Here is a 27,247-nt window from a genome sequence, read left to right on the forward strand (position 1 = left end):
ATTTAGTAGTTATATGCAACCACTCGCTCACAGAAAGATACGTACCTAAAGACTGGAAAATTGCTCAAGTCACACCAATACCCAAAAAGGGAAGTAGGAGTAATCCGCTGAATTACGGGCCTATATCGATAACGTCGATTTGCAGTAGGGTTTTAGAACATATATTATATTCGAACATTATAAAGTACATCGAAGAAAACGATTTATTGACATATAGTTAGCACGGATTCAGAAAACATCGTTCTTGTGAAACACAACTGGCTCTTTATACTCATGAAGTAATAAGTGCTATCGACAGGTGATGTCAAATTGATTCCACAAGCGTCTTCTAATCAAACTGCGTGCGACTGGATTCGTGATTTCCTGTCAGAAAGGTCAAAGTTCGTAGTAATAGACGGAAAGTCATCGAGTAAAACAGAAGTAATATCCGGCGTTACCCAAGGAAGTGTTATAGGCCCTCTATTGTTCCTGATCTATATTAACGGCATAGGAGACAATCTGAGTAGCCGTCTTAGATTGTTTGCAGATGATGTTGTCATTTACCGTCTTGTTAAGTCATCAGATGATCAAAACGACTTCCAAAATGATTTAGATAAGATATCTGTATGGTGCGAAAAGTGGCAATTGACCCTGAATAAAGAAAAGTGCGAACTTATTCACATGAATACTAAAAGAAATCAGCTAAATTTCGACTACTCTATAAGTCACTCAAATCTGAGGGCTGTAAATTCAACTAAATACTTAGGGATTACAATTACAAATAACCTAAACTGGAACGATCACATAGACAATATTGCGGGTAGAGCAAACCAAAGACTGCGATTCATTGGCAGAACACTTAGAAGGTGCAACAGGTCTACTAAAGAGACTGCTTACACTATTCTTGTCCAGCCTATTCTGGAGTACTGCTGTGCGGTGTGGGTTCCGCATCAGGTGGGACTGACGGATGACATCGAAAAAGTACGAAGGAGGGCAGCTCGTTTTGTATTATCGCGAAACAGGGGAGCTAGTGTCACAGAGATGATACATGAATTGGAGTGGCAATCATTAAAACAAAGGCGTTTTTCGTTCCGACGGGATCTTCTCATGAAATTTCAATCACCAGTTTCCTGCTCCGATTGCGAAAACATTCTGTTGGCACCCACCTACATAGGGCGAAATGATCATCACTATAAAATAAGAGAAATCAGTGCTCGTTTTTCCCGCGTGCCGTTCGAGAGTGGAACGGTAGAGAGACAGCATGAAGGTGGTTCATTGAACCCTCTGCCAGGCACTTTATTGTGAATAGCAGAGTAATCACGTAGATGTGGATGCATATTCGATTTTAGAAAATTTGTCTTTTTCAGACACAGTGCTTTTACTTGTTGTTGTTGTGGTCTTTAGGCCTGAGACTGGTTTGATGCTGCTCTCCATGATACTCTATCCTGTGCAAGCTTCTTCATCTCCCAGTACCTACTGCAAACTACATCCTTCTGAATCTGTTTATTGTATTCATCTCTTGGTCTCCCTCTACTATTTTTACCCCCCACGCTGCCCTCCAATACTAAATTGGTGATCCCTCGATGCCTCAGAACATGTCCTACCAACCGATTCCTTTTTCTAGTCAAGTTGTGCCACAAACTTCTCTTCTCCCCAATCTTATTCAATACCTCGTCATTAGTTATATGATCTACCCATCTAATATTCAGCATTCTTCTGAAGCACCTCATTTCGAAAGCTTCTATTCTCTTCTTGTCCAAAGTAGTTACCGTCCATGTTTCACCTCCATACATGGATACGCTCCATAGAAATACTTTCAGAAACGACTTCACGACGCTTAAATCTATACTTGATGTCAACAAATTTCTCTTCTTCAGAAACGCTTTCCTTGCCATTGCCAGTCTACATTTTATATCCTCTCTACTTCTACCATCATCAGTTATTTTGCTTTTACTAATAAGGTTAAATTCACAATCAACATTAATTTCTTTTTCTTTTCAGAAACTCTTTTCTTGATGTTGTCAATCAGCATTTTATATCCTCTGTCATCGACGCTGATCAGTGATTTTGCTCTGTGAGTAAGAAAAATCATCTGCTACTTTTAGCGCCTCATTTCCAAATCAGAGTCGCTCAACATTACCTTATTGAATTCAGCTACATTCTATAATCACCGTTTCACTTTTATTTAACTTACGGCTTTTTTTGAAGATACTGTAGACTGAGGTTATTGGATACCTGTAGACTGAGGTTATTGGATACTTAAAAGTGTCGTATCATTTCTCCTTTTGCCCTGTGTAGTGCAGCAACTCGACATGGCCTGGACTCATCAAGTCGCTGGAAGTACCCTGCAGAAATACTGAGCCATGATAAGTCCCACATATGTTCGATGGGATTCATGTTGAGCGATGTAGGTGGCCAAATCATTCGCTCGAACTGTCCCAATGTTCTACAAACCAGTCTCGAACAGTTGTGGCCCATCAAAATTCCATCGTTGTTTGGGAACTTGACGTCCGCGAATGGATGCAAATGGTCTCGAAAGCAGCCGAACTTCCAACGGGCCCACTCCATTCCATGTAAACACACCCCAGCACCATCTTGCACAGTGCCTTGTTGACAACTTGGGTGTATGGCTCCGTGGGATCTGCGTCACACTCGAATCCCACCATCAGATCTTACCAACTGAAATCGGTACTCATCTGGCGGGCCACGCTTTTCCTGTCATCTAGGCTCCAACCTATATGGTGACGGGACCAGGAGAGGCACTTCAGGCGAGTCGTTCTGTCAGCAAAGGTACTCAATCGTCTGCTGCCATAGCCCATTAACGCCAGATTTCACCGCACTGTCCTAACGGACACGTTAGTCGTACATCCCAGACTGATTTATGCGGTTATTCCACGCAGTATTGCCTTTCTGTTAGCACTAACTCAGGTAAACGCCGCTGCTCTCGGTCGTTAAGTGAAGGCCGTTGGTCACTGAGCTGTCCCTGGTGAGAGGTAATACCTGAAATTTGGTGTTCTCGACACACTCTCGACGTTATGGATCTCGGAATACTGAATTCCATAAATTTACGAAATGGAATGTCCCACAATTCTAGCTCAAAATACCATTACGCGTTCAAAGTCTGTTAGTTCCCGTCGTGCGGCCATAATCATTTCTGAAATCTTTTCACATGAATCATCCGAGTACAGATGACAGCTCCACCAATGGACTGCCCTTTTACGCCATGTTTACGCGACCCTATGCCATTTGTACACGTGCATGTTGCTATCCCATGTCTTTTCTCATCTCAGTGCATATTCCATTCAACCGATCTTCCAAATCCTTTGCTGTCTCTGACAAAAATATCGTCAGACCTTAAACATTTTAGCTCTTCCTCCTGGACTTTAACCCTCTTTCAAAATTCCTTCTTGGTCTCCTTGCTACAAATCTGTGAAACACTTTGTTATTACTGCGGTCCTTTCATGTCCATCGTATGTTATTACTGAAACCTAATTGTAAAATTTCAAAGAGTTTATTCCAGACAACATTGTGAGAAGTCAATTCAAAAAATACAAATGGCATAAGTCTGTCCACACAGCTGCTTCTTTTTTTCCATAGGTTTCTTTGATTTTCCTATAGGTGGTATCTATCTTTCCTACAGTCGCCTACGCTTCTGCAGCTTTGCATATGTTCTCTCGCCATTCCTGCTTTGTCCTTTTGCACTGTCAGCCAAATTCAATTTTAGAGGTCTGTATTCCCTTTTTCCTTGCTTCATCATTTCATTGTTCAGCAATTAAATTTTATATCTCGTGTGTTGTCCATGGACTTCTACTGGGCATTATCTTTTTGCCTAGTTATTCCCCGGCTGCCTTCTCTACTCTAACTCAAAGATACTCATCCACCTTCTCTCCTGTTTCTTTAGCGTATTTCAGTCAGTCGTTGGTTAATGCTTTCTTCGAAATTCATTACAACCTCTTGCTATTTCACGTTATACATGTTCCATCTCCTCAGTTTCATACTTTTCTGAAGTTTCTCCAGATTTAACCTACATTTAATAACTAATAAACTGTGGTCAGACTCCGCGTGTACGTGTGGAAATATTTTCAGTTTCATGACTGATCTCTAAATCTCTGAGATCCGACTGGGGGGTCTAATTAACCTTTGAAATATTTTATCCAAGAAGACTCCGTAGTCATTTAACATACGGTGCCGCTGCGTGCCCTCGGGAAATATAACGGGTACAGTTTTCCTTTGCTTTGAGTTCTGCTGCACCATCAACATAGCAGATCTTGGGGTTGGGGTTGGGTTGTTTGGGGAAGGAGACCAGACAGCGAGGTCATCGGTCTCATCGGATTGGGGAAGGGTGGGGAACGAAGTCGGCCGTGCCCTTTCAAGGAACCATCGCGGCATTTGCCTGGAGCGATTTAGGGAAATCACGGAAAACCTAAATCAGGATGGCCGGACGCGGGATTGAACCGTCGTCCTCCCGAATGCGAGTCCAGTGTCTAACCACTGCGCCACCTCGCTCGGTCAACATACATAGCAGATCTCTGATGGTTAATATTGCAAGGATAGTTCCGTCAGTCAACAGACTGTTGCTTAAGTCACTTTCGAACAGGTTGAAACGCCTCTTCTGAACCATACATTAGTCTCAAGTCACAAAGGAATTAGAGAAATTATCTGCCACCCGACCTATGGTCTAGGGGTAGCGTCTTTCATTAGCTAACCAGAACTTCCTCGGTCCCGGATTCTTATCAGTCGGAGGGTTAGCAGCCTTTTGTAATAAAACAACTGAGTAAATAGATCAATGATGGACATGAGCGGGTGTCATGGGACGTCTACCTCGAAGAAATGCAACAAACAGTAACGAACAAAATCGATACAAGAAAGAAACTTGCCACTGCTTAAATTTTGAGTAATAATCAGCATTGGCGGCCGAAGACTTTCGGCATAAGAAGTCACCCTGACTATGTCATAGGTCTTGTGAAATAGGGCGGAGGAGCGAACAGAGGTTCAGGACACTCTCTTGTCCCTAAAGGGGAAGAATCAGCAATAATCAACGGCATGAGAATGCTGCAGGCAATGGAAACCACTGCATTAAAGACACGTAATGTGTATCCGCAGGACATGTGGCCTATAATTGAAAAAGTGTCACGATGATCTCTCCATTGGCATAAGATTCCGGAATAGTTCCCCATTCGGATCTCGGGGAGGGTACTGCCAAGGGGGAGGTGACCATGAGAGAAAAATTAAATAACCAACGAAAAAATAAAGTCCTTCAAGTCGGGGAGTGGTAGGGAAGCTAGAAAATCTGAATAGGGAAATACAAAGGCTCAGTCTACATATAATAGGGGACAGTGAAGTGAAATGGAAAGAAGACAAGGATTTCTGCTCATATGAGTACAGGGTAATATCAACAGCAACAGAGAACGGTACAACGGGAGTAGGATTCATTATGAATAGGAAGGTAGGACAGAGAGTGTGTTACTGTGAACAGTTCAGTGAGAGGGTTGTTTTATAGCAGAAACGATAGTAAACCAGCACCGACAACGATTGTTCAGATATACGAGGCGTGCTTTTTAAGTAAGTACCGTTTTGAAATTAAAAAAAAAAGACGTGTTAAGATATCGCAATAATTTTATTTTTTCATGAAAGCCTGTACCTTAATCTACGCATTGACGCCATTACAGACTTATTTTCCTTATTTACGTTGTGTACTGAGTGTTTAAGATGCCTCCGATAATCGTGCGTCCCGCCAAGTGTGAAGTACGGGCTGTTATAAGATTTCTCAGTGCTAAAGGCCTAAAATCGATCGATATTCACGGTGAGATCTGTGCAGTTTACGGAGAAAATATTGAGTGATGGAATGGTGAGAAATTGGGTGAGAGCATTTAAAGATGGCGGCACAAATGTGCATGATGAACAACGGAGACGGCGTCCTTAGGTCGTTATTGAAAGTTTGGTGCAGGAAGAGGACAATAAGGTGAGGGAAAACAGACGCTTTACGATTTGCTCCTAGCGGGATGACTTTCCTAATGTTTCTCGTAGTGTTTTCTATGGCATTGTGACCGAGCACTTGAATTACCGAAAATTGTGCGCTCGTTGGGTGCCGAAATGTTGACGGATGTGCACAAAACGAAACGTTTCGACAGTGGATTGGCTTCCTTGAGCGGTACCACCACGACGGTGACGAATTCTTAAGCCAAATTGTTACGGGCGATGAAACATGGTGGTAGCCGAGCGGTTCTAGGCCTTCCAGTCCGGACCCGCGCTGCTGCTACGGTCGCAGGTTCGAATCCTGCCTGTGTGTGATGTCCTTAGGTTTAAGTAGTTCTAAGTCTAGGGGACTGATGACCTCAGATGTTGAGTTCCATAGTGCTCAGAATCATTTTCATTTAGATTACACATAGTAGACAGAGATTCCGAAATCAAATACTGGTTTGTGAGGCGTACGCAGGAGCGGATCTAGACTCATACCACAATGTAGTGGTAATAAAGGGTAGGCTGAAGTTTAAGAGATTAATCAGGAAGAATCAGCGTGCAAAGACTTGGGATACGGAAGCACTAAGGAATGCCGAGACACGCTTGAAGTTCTCTAAGGGTATAGATACACAAATAAGGAATAGCCCAATAGGCAGGCCAGTTGAAGAGGAATGGACATCTCTAAACAGATGGTACGAAAAACATAGGGACAAAGGAGGTAACTGCGAAGAAACCATGGGTAACAGAAGAAATACTTCAGTTGATGGCTGGAAGAAGGAAGCTCAAAAATGTTCAGGGAAATTCAGGAGTACAGAAATACACGTGGCTGAGGTATTAATTAAATAGGAAGTTCCGGAAAGCTAAGACGAAATGGCTGCATGAAAAATGTAACGAAATCGAAAAATAAATGATTGTCGGAAGGAGTGACTCGGCGTATAGGAGAGTCAAAACAGCCTTCAGTGAAATTAAAAGCAAGAGTGGTGACATTCAGAGTGCAACGAGAATTCCATTGTTAAATACAGAGGAGAGAACAGATAGGTGGAAAGAATAAATTGAAGGCCTCTATGACGGGGAAGATTTGTCTGCAAGTGCGAGAATTATCGCACAATCAGCTTAACAGCTCATGCATCCAAATTGCTGACAAGAATAATATAGAGAAGAATGGAATCTAAAAATTGAGGATGTATTAGATGACGATCAGTTTGGCTTTAGGAAAGGTAAAGGCGCCAGAGAGGAAATTCTGGCCTTGCGGTTGATAATGGAAGCAAGACTAAAGAAAAATCAAGACATGTTTATAAGATTTGTAGACGCGGAAAAAGCGTTAGACAACGCAAATGATACAAGATGTTCGAAGTCGTGAGAAGAATAGCGGTGAGATGTAGGGAGACAAGGATAATATACAATATGTACAACAGCCATGAGGGAATAGTAAGAGTGAACGACCAAGAACGAAATGCTGGGACTAAACAGGGTGTAATACAGGGATGAAGTCTATCGCCCCTACTGTCCAATCTGTACACCGAATAAGCAATGATGGAAATAAAAGAAAGGTTCAGGAGTGGAATTAAAACTCAAAGTGAAAGGATAACAATGATACGATTCGCCGATGACATTGCTATTATGTGTGAAAGTGGAGAATTACATGAGCTACTAAATAGAATGAAGAGTCTACAGAGTACAGAATACATATTGAGAGTAAATCGAAGAAAGACGAAAGTAATGAGAAGCAGCAGAAATGAGAACAGCGAGAAACTTCATATTAGGATTTATGGCCAGGAAGTAGACGTTGTTAAGGAATTCTTCTACCTAGGCAGCAAAATAACCAATGACAGACAGAGGAAGGAGGACATCAAAAGTAGACCAGCACTGTCAAGAAGGGCATTTTTGGCTAAGAGCAGCCTACTAGTATCAAGTATAGGCCTTAATACGATGAAAATTTTTCTGAGAACATACGTTTGGAGTACAACACTGTGTGGTAGTGAAACATGGACTGTGGAAAAAATTCTAGAGGAGGACAGAGGTTGCAATACATCAAGCAAATACAGGGTTAGTACAAATGATTGAAGCGATTTCACAGCTCTACAGTAACTTTACTATTTGAGATATTTTCACAATGCTTTGAACACACATACAAAAACTCAAAAAGTTTTTTTAGGCATTCACAAATGTTCGATATGTGCCCCTTATGTGATTCGGCAGACATCAAGCTGATAATCAAGTTCCTCCCACACTCGGCGCAGCATGTCCCCATCAATGAGTTCGAAAGAGTAAGGCTTCTGCTTTAGCCTTTTCCGTAAGATTTTCCAAACCGTCGGCTGTGGTACGTTTAGCTCCCAGCTTGCTTTATTCGTCGACTTCCGCGGGATACACGTGAAACTTGCCCGCATGCGTTCAACCGTTTCTTCGCTCACTGCAGGCCGAACCGTTGATTTCCCCTTACAGAGGCATCCAGAAGCTTTAAACTGCGCATACCATCGCCGAATGGAGTTAGCAGTTGGTGGATCTTTGTTGAACTTCGTCCTGAAGTGTCGTTGCACTGTTATGACTGACTGATGTGACTGCATTTCAAGCACGACATACGCTTTCTCGTCTCCTGTCGCCATTTTGTCTCACTGCGCTCTCGAGCGCTCTGGCGGCAGAAACCTAAAGTGCGGCTTCAGCCGAACAAAACTTTATGAGTTTTTCTACGTATCTGTAGTGTGTCGTGACCATATGTCAATGAATGGAGCTACAGTGAATTTATGAAATCGCTTCAATCATTTGTAATAGCCCTGTACACTACTGGCCATTAAAATTGCTACACCAAGAAGAAATGCAGATGATGAACGGGTATACATTGGACAAATATATTATACTAGAACTGACATATGATTACATTTTCACGCAATTTTGGTGCATAGATCCTGAGAAATCAGTACCCAGAACAACCACCTCTGGCCGTAATAACGGCCTTGATACGACTGCGCATTGAGTCAAACAGAGCTTGGATGGCGTGTGCAGGTACAGCTGCCCATGCAGCTTAAACACGATACAACAGTTAATCAAGAGTAGTGACTGGCGTATTGTGACGAGCCAGTTGCTCGGCCACAATTGATCAGACGTTTTCAATTGGTGAGAGATCTGGAGAATGTGCTGCCAAGGGCAGCAGTTGAACATTTTCTGTATCCAGAAAGGCCCGTACAGGACCAGAAGATGCGTTCGTGCATTATCCTGCTGAAGTGTACGGTTTCGCAGGGATCGAATGAAAGGTAGAGCCACGGGTCGTTACACATCTGAAATATAACGTCCACTGTTCAAAAATGCCGTCAATGCGAACAAGAGGTGACCGAGAGGTGTAACCAATGGCTCCCCATACCATCACGCCGGGCGATACGCCAATATGGCGATGACGAATAAACGCTTCCAATGTGCGTTCACCACGATGTCGCCAAAGACGGATGCGACCATCATGATGCTGTAAACAGAACCTGTATTCATCCGAAAAAAATGACGTTTTGCCATTCGTGCACCCAGGTTCGTCGTTGAGTACACCATCGCAGGCGCTCCTGTCTGTGATGCAGCGTCAAGGGTAACCGCAGCCATGGTCTACGAGCTGATAGTCCATGCTGCTGCAAACGTCGTCGAACTGTTCGTGCAGATGATTGTTGTCTTGCAAACGTCCCCATCTGTTGACTCAGGGATCGAGACGTGTCTGAACGATCCGTTACAGCCATGCGGATAAGATGCCTGTCATCTCGACTGCTAGTGATACGAGGCCGTTGGGATCCAGCACGGCGTTCCGTATTACCCTCCTGAACCCACCGATTCCATATTCTGCTAGCGGTTATTGGATCTCGACCAACGCGAGCAGCAATGTCGCGATGCGATAAATCGCAATCGCGATAGGCTACAATCCGACCTTTATCGAAGTCGGAAACGTGATGGTACGCATTTCTCCTCCTTACACGAGGCATCACAACAACGTTTCACCAGGCAACGCCGGTCAACTGCTGTTTGTGTATGAGAAATCGGTTGGAAACTTTCGTCATGTTAGCACGTTGTAGGTGTCACCACCGGCGCCAACCTTGTGTGAATGCTCTGAAAGTCCGCAGCTCGTGGTCTTGCGGTAGCATCCTCGCTTCCCGCCCCAGGGTACCCGAGTTCGATTCCCGGCGGGGTTAGGGATTTTCTCTGCCTCGTGATGACTGGGTGTTGTGTGATGTGTGTGATGTCCTTAGGTTAGTTAGGTTTAAGTAGCTCTAAGTTCTAGGGGACTGATGACCATAGATGTTAAGTCCCATAGTGCTCAGAGCCATTTGAACCATTTGAACCAATGCTCTGAAAAGCTAATCATTTGTATATCACAGCATCTTCTTCCTGTCGGTTAAATTTCGCGTCTGTAGCACGTTATCTTCGTGGTGTAGTAATTTTAATGGCCAGTAGTGTAATTGAGGACATAGGCTGCAAGTGCTGCTCTGGGATGAAGAGGTTGGCACAGACGGGTCGCAATCAAACCAGTCATAAGACTGATTTAATCTCCGCTACCACTCCACCTGCTTGACCCTAATTTTCAAATTATACCACACACTACTGAAGTAGTGCCGCTTCTCATTAGCTTCATTACTCGCGGCTACTTACCGACTGCCATAAGAGTTCGATGTTGCAGTGTATCTGCATTGAGGGGAAACCCCTGTTATGGCTACATGTATCACCGAGGCGCAGCATCGCAAGGCCTATGTTTTGCAGGGGGATGATAATAATGATATTAATATTATAACGGGCCTGCGTAATGTTTAGTTCAAATTCCAAATGGGCATGATATAGCGTATTTATACCAACCATCCATGTTGTCACCTGGAAATGTTTGAGAAAATGTTGAAAAAGGCAAATCAGTATAGTTGTATCATTTAACTGTCCAGAGACACTACAGCAGTAATACTTCGTAAGTTGGTAGGTGTAAGTATTTCGCAATAGCAATAATTACTCTTACCTGGATCTTAATTGCACCAACCAAAAAAATAAGCATTCCAAGAGGCAAGCCTGTAACCTGCCCGTGAAAAAAGACACAGATCGCCTTAATTTGCTGCGAAAGTATGTTGATCAACAAAGCACACTTTTCGGAGCGGCAGAGAGTGGCAAATGTCCCATACACAGATTGTTTGCCTTTCGCTGAGTGAATGGTTGCCGCTGTTCCTTTTAAACAGATTAATACTGTCAACTCAAATCTCATGACTGTGTAGATGTACTGTCATGTCTAGATAAGGACTACAGATTCTTAAATAATAGCCTACGTTGGTTCAGGGCTGAAAATGTGTGAAATCTTATGGGAATTAACTCCCAAGGTCATCAGTCCCTAAGCTTACACACTACTTAACCTAAATTATCCTAAGGACAAACACACACACCCATGCCCGAGGGAGGACTCGAAACTTCGCCGGGATCAGCCGCACAGTCCATGACTGCAGCGCCTGAGACCGCTCGGCTAATCCCGCGCTGCTTCAGGGCTGAAAACTATGTATTGCTCTAATGGCAGTCATAGGAAAAAGATGTATAAAAGATTGTATATCAAATGAGTATCTCCATAATATGACTCCACGATATTAAGAAATAAGTCTGTAAAGTGAATCACCTGAAAAGATCCAATATGTTAATCGTGGAAACAGATGCGGTGGACACTGTCAGTCGAAATTCGGCCGCAAACACGTCCTAAGCGACGTATCAGTATAATGACATACTAAATGAGGAGAAGGTAAAAAAGTTACTATTTTTGTTCTCCATACTCATGGACCGCCGCAGAATAAAAGTTGGCGACACAGAACTTAATGTAGCAAATACTTCAATGAAACTCCGATCTCACGCTATATTTGCCGTCAGCTGTATCCCTATCTTATCAGTGTGATAAGTGATTGCTCAGTATAATACGTGAAAGCGTTAGTTACGTTGAGATGTGCGATCTGTGTTTAATCTTCTTTAGATTGAAATCATGGCTGTGGAAACCACCTTGATTTTCATTTACTGTTTAGAGTTCCTTTGTGTTGCTGCTAAGAAATAGTTGCTGAGAGAAAATACGTAATACCCTCAGCGTACTTCCTCAAGTCGCACAATTTCAAAAGACGTGGACAAGTACTCTGATTACCAACGTTCAGTGGGTTATTCTCTACACTTGAAAATGGATACAGAGCGGAAACTACATAGCAGTGGTCAAAACAATATAAAATAAAATGAGAGTTTAATCCTAACAATAGCAGCGTGGGTGGCAAGTTTATATAATTCAAAAAAATTGTGGTGACTGTGGATTCTATTGTAACTAAAATATTCCTTTCCCTTGTTTACAGAGTTGATTCTGGAACGCAAGAGGTGTCCGAATTCTTCCGAAACATGGTCAGACAGACAGTGGAGTACCGAGAGAAGCACAACGTAACGCGAAACGATTTCATGAACCTACTCGTACAACTGAAGAACAAAGGTTTCATCGACGGAGAGAAGATAGGCGACGTCAAGGGAGAAAACAAGGACATCGACAACTGGAGTAAGTGCAGACGTATGAAGGTACTATAAGACAGGAAGAAAGCCGTGTCACGGAATTAGCAGCAAAAAAAAGAATTGTTGGTGTTGTGTCGTTAAAAATTAGTGAACGCGGATTCTGCAACCTTAATACATTCTACACTAGCCGCAAAGAATTAGTTCCTTAGTTTGATTAAAGATGGTAATGTGTTTTCACGTAAATGTTCTTCACTGATACTAACATTTACACCATCTCAACATTTTATTTTCGTTGTTATTGTTTTCTGAAGGCGTATCGGTTTTACAGTACTTTCTAGCTTTTTGGGTTACAATGGTTTTTTTATATTTTATTCTCATTTAGTTCACTTAACTTCTAGCCAGAAAATTACGTACATCTGATGGCTAAAAAAATGTTGTTCGGCGATACCACTCATTATAAGATAATGGAATCTGACAGCTTCATGTTGATTGATTGCATAATATGCAGCAGCACATATGACAATCATTATTTAAAAAAAGGTGAAATACCCAAAATAGATAATTATAAGGATGCAAGTGGACAGAATCTGACTCGATATCTCTCAGGAGGACGTCCAAAAACTCTATCAATCAATGCCGAAGTCGAATAACTTCTTTTATAAGGGCCAGAGGTGGACCAAAACGTAATTGAGTTGCTTAATTTGTGACATCCCTTCTCTTGAATAAATCATCGCATTTTTATGAAACTGTGATCATTTGTTTTTCTGTATACGTGTACAACACATCTACCGATTTCCGTCTCATTCGGATAATTTGTTCGTGGTACGACATTCTTTTCTCTTAGTGTGTATTAAATTTCCTGCTTTCTTAACAAAAAAAAAAATTTAAAAGAAATTTGTGAAACCTTTTGTGAAATGATATATGTAAAAGTAAGAAATAAAAAAGATTAGAGAACTGTATGATGTAACTCTGTCGTACATGATTTCGAGTATCATTCAGAGTCATGTCAAAGTTGTCTATTTTATTTCTTGTTTTCAGAGACATTATTTCACAAAACCTTTTACGATTTTTTATAAAATTTTATTTGGTTATTTTTCGGCCATGGCAACGGCCTTGCCGCAGTGGATACACCGGTTCCCGTGAGATCACTGAAATTAAGCGCTGTTATCGTGGTCGGCACTTGGATGGGTACCCTCCAGGCTGCCATGCGCCGTTGCCATTTTTCGGGGTGCACTCAGCCTCTTGATGCCAATTGTGGAGCTACTCGACCGAATAGTAGCGGCTTGGGTCAAGAATACCATCATAACGACCGGGAGAGCGGTGTTCCGACCCCACGCCCCTCCTATCCGCATCCTCCACTGAGGATGACACGGCGGTCGGATGGTCCCGGTAAGCCACTCGTGTCCTGAAGACGGAGTGCTTTATTTTTCTGCCGTAATTGCCGATTTCGAAGTGAAGTTCGACCGCTTTGCATTCAGCCGATAATTGCTTAACTAATATATGGATTTACCATCTCTGGATGAATTTACGACTTCGATAAATCGTCAAAAAGCAGAAAAGGTCATTATCTGAGATCAGTTTGTATCTTTGAGTGGAAGACACTACACTACACGGAACAATTTATCAAACCACAACTCGAGTGTTTTCAATAGTCTCTGTGTGCCAGAAAGGGGAATTTTCGCTGTTCACCTGTGTGTAACTTTTCCCACAGAACCTGACGGCGCCCTCTGTTTCTGTTCCGTCCAGAGTTGTCGCTGGATGAGGTGGCCGCGCAGGCGTTCGTGTTCTTCCTGGCGGGCTTCGAGACGTCGTCGACGACGATGAGCTTCGCGTTGTACGAGCTGGCCCTCAACCCGGACGTGCAGGAGAGGCTGCAGGAGGAGGTGGACGCCACGATGCAGAAGAGCAACGGACAGCTGACGTACGAGGCCATTGCCGAGATGCCGTACCTTGACAAGGTCGTCTCAGGTGAGCACCAGCATCCATTAAGTTTATTTATTTCGGCAAGGTTTTACGGCAACGACTTCGTCATCTCCATCCAGCCCACATGACACATTACAGGGTTTTGATCCTATGCTAATTGCACGTAACAAATTGCTATCTTTTTTAGTAGCTGTTTATCGTAGGTCCCTATAGCAGTGAAGGATTCCAAGTGATTGACGAAAGGTAAGGGGAGCTGTCATGACGTCACAAACTTGAAGCCGACGTCCGCCTTGGTAGTTGCCCTAAACATTAGCTTCTGGTAGAAGTGTTTTGATCAAAAGCGCCGGTTTGCGTTATTTACGGGTGTAATAATCATTATGATCATTGTGTAAAGTGTAAGGGTATCACATTTCATTCGTAGGGTGTCTTAAGTGAGACTTTTCTCTACGTACATGACTGTTAGTAGAGCTATCTACTTTTACAAAATCCGTGGGATACCTGCTACTATCGTGTCGACCCTCCTTTTGCCCGGTGTAGAGCAGCAATTTGACGTGGCTCGTGAACTCAACAAGTCGTTGGAGGTCCCGTGCGGAAATATTGAGCCACGCTGCCTCTTCTAACAACCCTACCACAACAAAGGTAAAAAATTAATTATGATTGTGGTGTTGCTCACGCTACTAAATATTGCATTTTCGGGCAACAACAAAGTTATATTATGTGGCAGGTATCATTAGAGCACAGTTAATAAAGTCATTTCTTGAAATAATCGGTAAACTAGGCACTCATCTTTTCGTGTTTCCCACGCTGGTCTCGTTGTGAACTCATGGCTCAATCGTCGAAAATCTAGGTAGTGATGATTCCAAGCTCGGATGCAAAGAGGCCTAGGTGTTATTCTGCGGTATTCAAAAGTTTTATAGATGTGTTTCATAAACCATTCTTGAAGATTAAATTTTTGCAAGTTAGGACAATGGTGATGTAAAAAAGTAATCAGCACTCCGAATTTAAGTTGCTCTTCTTTTTTATTACTTTTGTTGCAATATCACGTAACTCGTTCCAAAACATCACTTCACAATATAAAACATACTTGAAAATATCTTCCTCACTGTTAAAGTTCACATTTCATAAACTGACTACAATTTGCGTCTTTTTAACATGACGACCAAAGCTTGACTCTCTAATAACCGCTTACGCACCCAAAAATCAGAGTTACAAGTACGTCAAAGATCATAGTGACAAAAGAAAGAATACACATAAGAATAATATCATTGCAATATATACATATCGATGTATCGAAGTACCTCTACATTAATGAAATCCAATCTGAATGTTGTTACAGAAATATGTTAACTATTTTACAGAAACACAGTAGAATATTGCTGGTATCGAGAGTTTGAGGGGAGGTGCCGTAATGGTTACCTAATTAAAGTACCATTACACTCTGTAGCCACTCCATAATTGCGAAACGGTTGCCGGTGCAGAATTTTCTGGACGAATTGACCTCTCGATTATGCCCCATAAATTTTCGAAGGAATACATGTCAGCCGATCTGGATGGCCAAATGATTGGCTGGAATTGTCCAGAATGCTCTTCAAGCTAATCGTGAACTACTGTGGTCCGGAAAATGACGCACTATCATCTATAAAAAAACATCGTTTTCTCGGAACAAATGATCACCACGTAGCAGAACAGAACCATTTCCAATCAATGATCGGTTCAGTTGGATCAGAGGACCCAGTACATTCAAAGTAAACACAGTGCATTGCATTATGGAGCCACCACGAACTTGCACAGGGCCTTCCTGACAACTTGGGTTCATGACTGCGTGGGGTCTCCGCCACACCCGAGCCCTACCATCAGATCTTATCGGGACTCATACGACCAGGACCAGGCCACGGTTTTCCAGTCGTCTAGGGTCCAACCGATAAGGTCACAGGCCCAGGAGAGGCGCTGCTGGCTAGGTCGTGCTATTAGCAAAGGCAATCGCGTTGGTCGACTTCTGCCATAGCCCATTAACGCCAAATTTCGCAGCACTGTCATAACGGATACGTTCGTCGTACGTCCCATATTGATTTGTGCGGTTATTTCATCCAGTGGTCCTTGTCTGTTAGCACTGACGACTCTACACAATCATCGCTGCTCTTGGTCGTTAAGTGAAGGTCATCGGCCACATTATTGTTTGTGATAAGACATAATGTCTGAAACGTGATATTCATATACTTCCTTGAAACTGTGGATCTGAGACTATTGAATTTCCTGAATATTTTCCAAATAGGATGTCCTATGCGTCTAGTTACAACTACAATTCGAAGTTCAAAGTCTGTTAATTCCCATTCGGATGGCCATAATCGCGTCGGAAACCTTTTAATATAACTAACCTGACTACAAATGATAGCTTCGCAAATCCACTGATGTTTTATACCTAGTATATGCGATTCTACCCCATCTGTATATATTCCTACCGCTATTTCACGACTTTTGTCGCCTCAGTTAAGTTTTTACTTCTGTCATTTGACCGTAGATTACCTATCATTTCTCTCTGGATGAACGATAGGAGCCAGAAAAATTGGAAAGTGACCTAACGTAGCATAAAATGTTCTCAAAATTTTCCGAATGTTGACACAGACAGGCATCAGTTTCGTCATTCCGCTTTACCGAAAGTGCTGGATTACGAAATCAGCCTTTTCATATCATATACCTGTTGTTGTCTTCTCGGTTATTCGAAATGTGAAACAAAAAGGACATGCGTCGTATTACTGGTTCAAATATGAATTAAAGATTAGAAAAAAATCTGAAACGACTTGATGACGCTGTATTATTCACGAATGCACTGTGACATTTTCTGTTTTACACAGCTTCTGTCTGCTAATGTTCTGGGGCATCTAAAATGATGTCGGCGGCTTCAAAACGTAAGTTTGACATCATCTAATCTTATTATGTCTCCATGTATCGGGCAGAGCCCCAAAAGCCTCTTCCGCTGCAGACGATTTGTCGCAGAATTGTGAAACATTTTTTACGCTCACGTATGAGATTCTTGGAGAACAAGAATCTCAAACACAAAAATCAACATGGTTTCGCAACATTTTGTAAAGCTTATACAGCTCTATTTGTAAATAGGATCCATTGAACCGAACATAATCATACTCGCAATGATAGTTCGATGCCCCATCCCTGGATTTGTGGAAGGCTTACACGATCGCACCGTCCCGAAGTGAACAGGATACGAGCTTACGAAATATCGGACCAACATTGTGTATGGATTCAAACTTTCCTAGAAGAGATCGTAACGAAAGAAGATTAACGAGCTTAGCTAAAGCACTCAAACTTGTGTTTTCTCTGCTGTTTATTTCTATTGCTGACTATGTATTGTTTTCTACTGCCATTAACAGCACAATTCATGAACTGATTTTATGACTACCACCATGACTGTGACATCGTTGCTTATTTTTTTCCCAGAAACGCTGAGAATGTACCCTCCAGGCGCAGTTCTTCAACGGAAAACTACACGGCGTTACAAGATTCCGGATGGGCCAGAGCTCGAAGAGGGTACAATTGTTTTCATCCCAGTTTACGCACTTCACATGGATCCAAAATACTTTCCGGAGCCACAACGCTTCAACCCCGAGCACTTCTCGGAGGAGAAGAAAGCCACGAGGCACCCTTACGTGTATCTGCCGTTTGGTGAAGGTCCGCGGAACTGCATAGGTAAGTTCATGTTAGGGTCACTAAGCAGACATGAATGTGCGCTGACTTCGTCATTCTCTGCTAAATCTTGGACTGGAGAAATCAGTGTCCACTCTCTTTGCATGTGTACAGACATGAGTAAGGACTGCAATAGGAACGTAATTATAGTAAGACCTGACAGAATCATACCTTAGTTAAGAAACATCCTGTGCAAATTTGCCTAGAATTGCCAGTTGTTTGTTTTGGGGCACCAGGTTAGGTGTTGAAGTGAGGACGTGTAGACGCAAAACGGTCAGTCTATACTGACAGGCGTTGTCTTCTCAGTGGTGCAGTGCGACAACGCAGAAAACATCACATCGTATAGTTTGTGACGTGTTTGTGAGAAGACTGTCCGACACAGAGAAAAAACAAACAACACACTGATGTGTGTACAAATTACTGTACAACATACAAAAATATCTGCACTTTTACCCGTTACACCCTGCATGAGACGTAGCAAAAATTCAAAGGTCTCTGAAAATAACAGTAACCGGTAATAGGTTAAAACAGGGTGTTCATTAATTTTGAGTGTCAATCTTTGTTTTTGTTTTTAGGAGCAATTTTCAAAGCTAAATCGTTGCTCCCAATGTAGCCACTAACAAAGGACCGTTTTTGTGCGTGGTTGCCTCAATATGATGATGCCAAATCTCAGGCACAACAATGTCGAGGCAGACATTCGTGGCGCTGAGCCCTTTCGTAGAGTTACTCATCTAGGCAGTTTGTGCAGCTCAATATTAATACAACTTCTGAAATGGAATCACAAAGCAGTTATTTTTGACTCATCGTTCTGGAATCGACTAAGATAACCCGTAATCGAGCAAAGTCAAATCCAGCAAAAAAGCAACAATCCAAAATCATAACACAGTATAACTTCAGTCTATGCCGGTTTTTCTCAACTGTGTAAATGACCGACTTGCATTCTACAGTTTGTTTTGACACACAGAACTATAGTGTTGTTGCAAGGTGTTTTTCAAGAAAATTCAAACAGGGTGTCACTACAGTGAACGGAACATCGAAATACACTACTGGCCATTAAAATTGCTACACCAAGAAGAAATGCAGATGATAAACGGGTATTCATTGGACAAATATATTATACTAGAACTGACATGTGATTGCATTTTCACGCAATTTGGGTGCATAGATCCTGAGAAATCAGTACCCATAACAACCACATCTGGCCGTAATAACGCCCTGATACGCCTGGGAATTGAGTCAAACAGAGCTTGGATGGCGTGTACAGGTACAGCTGCCCATGCAGCTTCAACACGATACCACATTTCCTCAAGAGTAGTGACTGGCGTATTGTGACGAGCCAGTTTCTCGGCCACCATTGACCAGACATTTTCAATTGGTGAGAGATCTGGAGAATGTGCTGGCCAGGGCAACAGTCGAACATTTTCTGTATCCAGAAAGGCCTATAGAGGACCTGCAACATGCGGTCGTGCATTATCCTGCTGAAATGTAGGGTTTCGCAGGGATCTAATGAAGGGTAGAAACACGGGTCGTAACACATCTGAAATATAACGTCCACTGTTCAAAGTGCCGCCAATGCGAACAAGAGGTGACGGAGACGTGTAAACAATGGCTCCCCATACCATCATGCCGGGTGATACGCCAGTATAGCGATGACGAATACACGCTTCCAATGTGCGTTCACCGCGATGTCGCCAAACACGGATGCGACCATCATGATGCTATAAACAGAACCTGGATTCATCCGAAAAAATGATGTTTTGCCATTCGTGCACCCAGGTTCGTCGTTGAGTACACCATCGCAGGCGCTCCTGCCTGTGGTGCAACGTCAAGGGTAATCGCAGCCATGGTCTCCTAGCTGATAGTCCATGCTGCTGCAAACGTCGTCGAGCTGTTTGCGCAGATGGTTGTTGTCTTGCAAACGTCCGTATCTGTTGACTCAGGGATCGAGACGTGGCTGCACGATCCGTTACAGCCATGCGGATAAAATGTCTGTCATCTTGATTGCTAGTGATACGAGACCGTTAGGATCCAGCACGGCGTTCCGTATTACGCTCCTGAACCCACCGATTCCATATTCTGCTAACAGTCATTGGATCTCGACCAACGCGAGCAGCAATGTCGCGATGCGATAAACCGCAATCGCGATAGGCTACAATCTTACCTTTATCGAAGTCGGAAACTTGATGGTACGCATTTCTCCTCCTTATACGAGGCATCACAACAACGTTTCACCAGGCAACGCCGGTCAACTCCTTTTTGTTTATGAGAAATCGGTTGGAAACTTTCCTCATGTGAGCACGTTGTAGGTGTCGCCACCGGCGCCAGCCTTGTGTGAATGATCTGAAAAGCTAATCATTTGCATATCACAGCATCTTCTTCCTGTCGGTTAAATTTCGCGTCTGTACCACGTCATCTTCGTGATGTGGCAATTTTAATGGCCAGTAGTGTATGCATTCCAAATGCCGGCATTTGCACAGGCGCCAACGGAACGGGAAGGGACAAAACGTCAACGTTAAAGAAGATTGGGAAGAGGTTTTGACGTTGACATATGTGGGGGATCAGGGGTAACGAGTGGGATGGGACAGGGGTGTCGTCTGGTAATACAATATGGTAACCTCACAGCGATCAATTGCCTAATAGTAGTGGATTTCCTTCTTTTGCGTCTTCTTAACCTTTATTTCTATTAATTTCTTTGTTTTCGTAACATATTTCGAAAGTGACATGAGGACTTTGAAATTTGTTCTATGATTGTTCTTTTGCGTATTGGGCCAAATATTTGAAAACAATTTTCATTAAACTATTACTAGAAAAATGCAGTTTTTGATGTTATTAGTACTTGGAAGGAAAAAAAATGGATGAAGCGAAAAGGCGCTATGCATTCCTCTCTGGGTATTAAGTGATGTCTTTGTACTTACATATTTTCTCGAGCAAGTACGTACGAACTCTAGAAAGAAATTCACATGTCCCACACTAAGATCATTCCGCAACAAGAATGGCGAATTTTCATGATAGAGTACATGCTCCTGGTTTCCTGCAGACACTTCTCTGCTGCAGTGCGAATGTCAAGTGCATCACGCACGCGACTGACATGTAGTAGTAACTGGAAACGTCCTCCAAAGAGAAAGTTCACGGGACGGTACGATTATTGTCCGGCCAAACGGTTAAATTGTACGCAGATTAATCGCGAAATTCTGGTAGTATATCGACCAAATGCAATGTCGCAACCAGCTGTTGTGAAACGTGCCATATATTTGATCAAGGCTGCACCGATGTTGCCGATGCTGATAGGTAAATCCAGACGTTGCACTATACTATTTCAATCACTTCGCCAAGATGAAATAACGTCTGGCAAGAGAGAGATTTTCAAAAGATGGGGACGTTCACAGAGCGGGTCTCGAATATCACCGTGACCAAGAAGCGGACCTGCTATCCAGCAATTGAAAGACTGGTAGAACATTCGAACCATTGTTTACAGAGACTGTAAACTTTGGTGTGTAGTGAAGCAGTCAATATATGATGGTGAATCAAATGAAACCCTTAAATATTTTTTTAAATATTATTTACTGTGCAGAAGTGGTACAAAGCTGTATCACTTTTCAATGTAATCTCCCCCACGCTCAATGCAAGTCCTCCAGCGCTTACAAAGTGCATAAAATGCTTTAGAAAAAAATTCTTTTGGTAGTCCGCGCAACCACTCATGCACCGCGTGGCGTACCTCTTCATCAGAACGGAACTTCTTTCCTCCCATTGCGTCTTTGAGTCGTCCAAACATATGGAAATCACTTGGGGCAAGGTCTGGTGAGTATGATGGATGAGGAAGACACTCAAAATGCAAGTCTGTGATTGTTGCAACTGTTGTACGGGCAGTGTGGGGCCTTGCATTGTCATGTTGCAAATGGACACCTTCTGCCAGCAATCCACGTCGCTTTCATTTGATTGCAGGCCGCAGATGATTTTTTAAGAGATCTGTGTATGATGCGCTGGTGACAGTGGTCCTTCTAAGCATGTAATGCTCCAAAATGGCGCCTTTTTCGTCCCAAAAGAGAGTCAGCATAACCTTCCCTGCTGATGGTTCTGTTCGAAACTTCCTTGGTTTTGGTGATGAGGAATGGCGCCATTCCTTGCACGCTCTCTTCGTTTCCGGTTCGCGGAAATGAACCCAGGTTTCGTCCCCAGTAACGATTCTTGCAAGAAAGCCATCACCTTCTCGTTCAAAGCGCCGAAGAAGTTCTTCACGAACATCAACAAGCTGTTCTCTCATTTCAGGAGTCAGCTGCCGTGGCACCCATCTTACAGACACTTTGTGAAACTGGAGCACATCATGCACAATATGGTGTGCTGACCCATGACTAATCTGTAAACATGCTGCAATGTCAGTCAGTGTCACTCGGCGGTTTTCCTTCACTATGGCTTCAACTGCTGCAATGTTCCGTGGCGTCACAACTGGTTGTGCCTGACCTGGACGAGGAGCATCTTCCACTGAAGTCACACCATTTGCAAACTCCCTACTCCATTCGTAGACTTGCTGCTGTGACAAACATGCATCACCGTACTAAACCTTCATTCTTCGATGAATTTCAATAGGTTTCACACCTTCACTACGCGAAAACCGAATAACAAAACGCTGTTCTTCTCTGGTGCAAGTCGCAAGTGGGGCGGCCATCTTTATACTGATACTGCGACGGTATGTGTGCATCTGCACTATGCTGCCATCTACAGGCCATTCTGCACGCTGTTTGTAGCGCGGTTACCAACTTACAGGGTAACGACGCAAAATTTCGATTTGTTATTACAAATTTAAGGTTTTCATTTGACTCCCCCTCGTAAATGATTGCCAGAAATATGAGTTGTTGTGCATCATATATTTCACGAAACTTATTACAGCCGTTGACCTGCTATAAGAATGTGTAACTTACTTTTTGAAGTCACGTGGTATGTGTTGATGTTTTGAAACGTTTGGGCGACAGTTTCCCTATTTTTCAGTTTTCAGCAGTATGGAAAATTTATCATAAAACCTTTCTGTCAGGAACACATTGTGAATTTGGCCATTAATAGAATCCGCTTTGACTGCTAGTTCCTTGGTAATCTCCGTTACGTTTCTCATCATCTTCCTAGTTCTGTACATTCTGACTGTTTATAGGAGGGCTATACCTCAGAAAGTCACTTTCATCGTCCAATACTGGACTAAGTGACGTGTCGTTATATTGACGCCCTATCTGGAGTGAACACTCCGTCATTTGAATGTCTATCTATCGGTTGTGCCTTGTGTTGTGTTGGCAGAAGAGCCAACACCGTGTTACTAGTGGAGGCCGAAATGCACGCGTTTTAGCTCACGGTGGCTGGCGTGAGGAGGGAAGAACTGTACTGACGTGAAGTCTGCAACATGACAAGGAATTAGAATTCAGAAAGCGGACGTAATTAGTTTGATACTTAACTTTAATCCATTAATGATGAACGTCGCTCTTGACAGTACGTGAGTCACAATATTATCTGTTCAGAAGACATTCTTGAAAATAGTACTTATAGTAACTGAATATGGCGCCTTGCTAGGTCGTAGCAAATGTCGTAGCTGAAGGCTATGCTAAACTGTCGTCTCTGCAAATGAGAGTGTATGTAGACAGTGAACAATCGCTAGCAAAGTCGGCTGTACAACTGGAGCGAGTGCTAGGGAGTCTCTCTAGACTAGACCTGCCGTGTGGCGGCGCTCGGTCTGCAATCACTGATAGTGGCGGCACACGGGTCCGACGTATACTAACGGACCGCGGCCGATTTAAAGGCTACCACTTAGCAAGTGTGGTGTCTGGCGGTGACACCACACCTTGTCCCACGGTTACGCCGGGTCGGCACGGTTAATCGGATTTGGCAAGGTTAGTTTAAGGGGTGGCGGGATGCCCTTCCTGCCCCCATCCCGTACCCCCAGGGCAGAATGAGTGTATTCCAAATGTCTGCGACTTGTGTAATCCATGGAAAAGTGCGAATGTGTCCAGATGTCTGCGAGACGTGTAACTGAGGCGGGACGTGGGAACCAGCACAGTATTCACCTAATGGGATATGGAAAACCACCTAAAAACAACATTCAGGCTGGCCATCGTAACTAATCCGCCGGGCGGGTTCGATCCGGGACTGGCGCGCATACCCGAGTTGACGTCGAGTATCATCGGCCTTGACGGTCGATGCATAGGAGTGAGTAAAAGTAGAGACTCGCAGTGACAAAAATCATTTCAACACTCACTCACAAACACGACGACGACGTTGCAGCGAAAATCACACAGCAGTACCATATTTGAAAGCAACGAATGATGACGTAGGTAACGAAAATCAGGTCCGCGTTTGTAGCTGACGGGTCAGCGCGGTTACTGCATTTCAGAGGAGCTGGGTTCGATTCCCAGTACTGCCAGCGATTTCTTTTCCTTGCTATAGGACAGGAAATCAAGTGAGAAGCTATTTCACCGAGTAGTAGCGGCTCCTGCTCACGTAAACTGATAACGTCCAGAAGGGCGGTGTCTTGCTTGATCCCACGCCACTCCATTCCGCACCCAGTGACGACATGGTGGGAGGATGAGGCGGCGGTCTGTCGGTACCGAAGGCCACGTCAATGCCTGTGGACGGAGTTTACATTCACGAGAGGAAAGCAGGCATATTTGATAATCTTGTGTATCAATTCATTAACCCTAGAACACTAAAAAGGGGAAAATGTCACATTGTTATCAAACATACGTAAATTTCACTACTCCATATTTTATTCAAAAGGTGTCATAATTTATAGTTTATCGACTAGTTAATTACAATTGTAAGGTCTCCAGTGGTGTGTCACACACAAAAAGTACAATGTCCCTGTTTTACACACTAAATTGAATGTATCAGATTGGCGGGAATCTCTAATTGGTACCAGGTGCAATTGTAAATTTTACGACGGTTTAGTCATATGGGGTTAATAAACAAAACAAAAAGTTTTGGTCTCACCCACTGCTTAGTTCACGAATGCTGAAAGGAATATTTTGATAATGTTTTTAGATCTGAATTAAGATGACAGTAAAGTTTCGCAAATATTTTCATGTACTTGAAACCGTGCGCATTTCGTCTTAATCTTCTTACAGTACTCCTAACGAGATGTCTTGACCTCTTCAGTAAACAGGTCCAAACCCGAACCGGCTGCATCGATAGCGGGCCTACTGCAGCTGATGCTAGGGTTGCGACACGCGCGCACTGCCCAATTCAGATCACTGCGAAGTAACAATTGTTGGGCGAACAAAATTTTCCCTCCGTGTCCTATCGGCGTGTTCGCAGCTTCACTGCCGTGTATACGTGGGTTGTTTGGGGAAGGAGACCAGACAGCGAGGTCATCGGTCTCATCGGGTTAGGGAAGGACGGGGAAGGAAGTCGGCCGTGCCTTTCAAAGGAACCATCTTGGAATTTGCCTGGAGCGATTTAGGGAAATCACGGAAAACCTAAATCAGGATGGCCAGACCCGGGATTGAACCGTCGTCCTCCCGAATGCGAGTTCAGTGTGCTAACCACTGCGCCACCTCGCTCGGTGTATACATGGCTCCATGGCTGCATTGTTTCACATGTTTGTGCTGTTAAAGAAGCACGAGTAAATGACATTCCAAGCTCGAGATAATAATTTTGTCGTCTGTGTACTATCTTACTACCAAATCCTTGCCAGCATCGGTTCCCCATCAGCTCGCCGAAGTTAAGCAATGTCGGACTTGGCTAACACTTAGATGGGTGACCGCCTGGTCTGTCGAGCGCCGTTGGCAAACGGAGTGCACTCAGCCCTTGTGAGGCAAACTGAGGAGCTACTTGATTGAGAAGTAGCAGCCCTGCTCACAACAACTGACACCGGCCGGGAGACCGGTGTACTGACCACGCTCTCCTCCATACTCGCATCCAGTGACGCCTATAGGCTCAGGAAGACACGGTGGTCGGTTAGTACCGCTACGGTCTTCCGAGGCCTGTTCTGACGGAGTTCAGTTTAGCATCCTATCTTAGGCGTCGAAGGCGCTCAGTCACTTTCACTATTCGGGACACCTGACAACAAATCTTTGGAAATCTATTGAATCAATTTTAACCAAGCATTATCAGTTAGGTACATAGAACAATTTCTTTACGCAGAGAGGTCTCAAACTTTTAATTTGTAATTGACATTGGTGGTGAAATTTTGAAGTGAGAGTTTTTGAACTAAATGGGTATTTATTTTTCAGGAATGCGGCTCGGTCTGTTGCAGACCAAGATCGGACTGGCATACCTCATGTCCAAGTTTGAGGTGCAGCGCTGTGAGCAAACCATTGTGCCAATGGAGTTCAGCACTGTGTCACAAGTCATAATGCCCGTCAGTGGGGTGCAACTGCGTTTGGCTATTAGGAAATAGATGCTGCGGCCCTTAGCTCTAATGTGTGAGAAAAGTGTAACAATTATTGTCACCAGAAAATGCAATCGAAATATACAGCTCTTCTATTGATCTGTACCATCTCTGCTGCATTTAAATATTTGTATGTATCCTAATGCTTCCTTAATAAACTATTTGTTATTATTTATTACGAAATATTTATTTGTATTGTCGTTTTGTTTTAAGTTCGATGAGGATTGTCACTTTCGCGCCCTTCGTGTATGAGTATTTATAAGCACCCGAAATTTCATAAAGTTTTATTGATAGTCGTCTGACTTGAAAAATTAAATTACATTTTGCACTGCGAAGCGATACCAAAGAGCTGGCTTGTTTATTTGCAGGACTGAGTCAGGTGTATACATGACCGTATATCTTATCCTCAGCAGATGGATGAAAGCGTATGTTGTCTCATTTCAGTAGTCCAGGTAATTTATCACCCGAGTGAAATGAACCAGTGGTCAGAATACTGGATAGAAGAAACAATGTACGTAAGAATTTAACGAAATATTACCGCAAAGAAGACACAGACACATACACACACACGTACACACATTCACACACGCACACACACTCACACACGCACACACACACACACACACATACACACACACCTTCACGTAAACGTAGACAGGGTTGTCACAAACTGTCTGAAAAGCTTGTTGGGAAGTTGCAGCGTGGGTTGTGCCGAGGAATAATCGTTAAGCGCCGGCCGCGGTGGCCGTGCGGTTCTAGGCGCGTCAGTCCGGAACCGTGGGACTACTACGGTCGCAGGTTCGAATCCTGCCTCGGGCATGGATGTGTGTGATGTCCTTAGGTTAGTTAGGTTTAAGTAGT

General features: G+C 43.4%; 1 protein-coding gene across 1 annotated transcript in view; it reads left to right on the plus strand.

Annotated features, from left to right (window-relative positions):
* The window catches only part of LOC124798572 (cytochrome P450 6k1-like), a 77,236-nt gene extending 50,742 nt beyond the window's left edge, over positions 1-26,494 (plus strand). The window contains exons 5-8 of the mRNA XM_047262033.1: positions 12,255-12,448; positions 14,149-14,370; positions 17,779-18,027; positions 26,229-26,494. Coding sequence (XP_047117989.1) covers positions 12,255-12,448; positions 14,149-14,370; positions 17,779-18,027; positions 26,229-26,395 — 832 coding nt within the window. The 3' untranslated portion in view covers positions 26,396-26,494. The remainder of the gene's footprint in view (positions 1-12,254; positions 12,449-14,148; positions 14,371-17,778; positions 18,028-26,228) is intronic.
* The last annotated feature ends 753 nt before the right edge of the window (positions 26,495-27,247 follow it).

The sequence above is a fragment of the Schistocerca piceifrons genome, chromosome 5, assembly GCF_021461385.2.
Source record: "Schistocerca piceifrons isolate TAMUIC-IGC-003096 chromosome 5, iqSchPice1.1, whole genome shotgun sequence".
Taxonomy (NCBI): Eukaryota; Metazoa; Arthropoda; class Insecta; order Orthoptera; family Acrididae; genus Schistocerca; species Schistocerca piceifrons.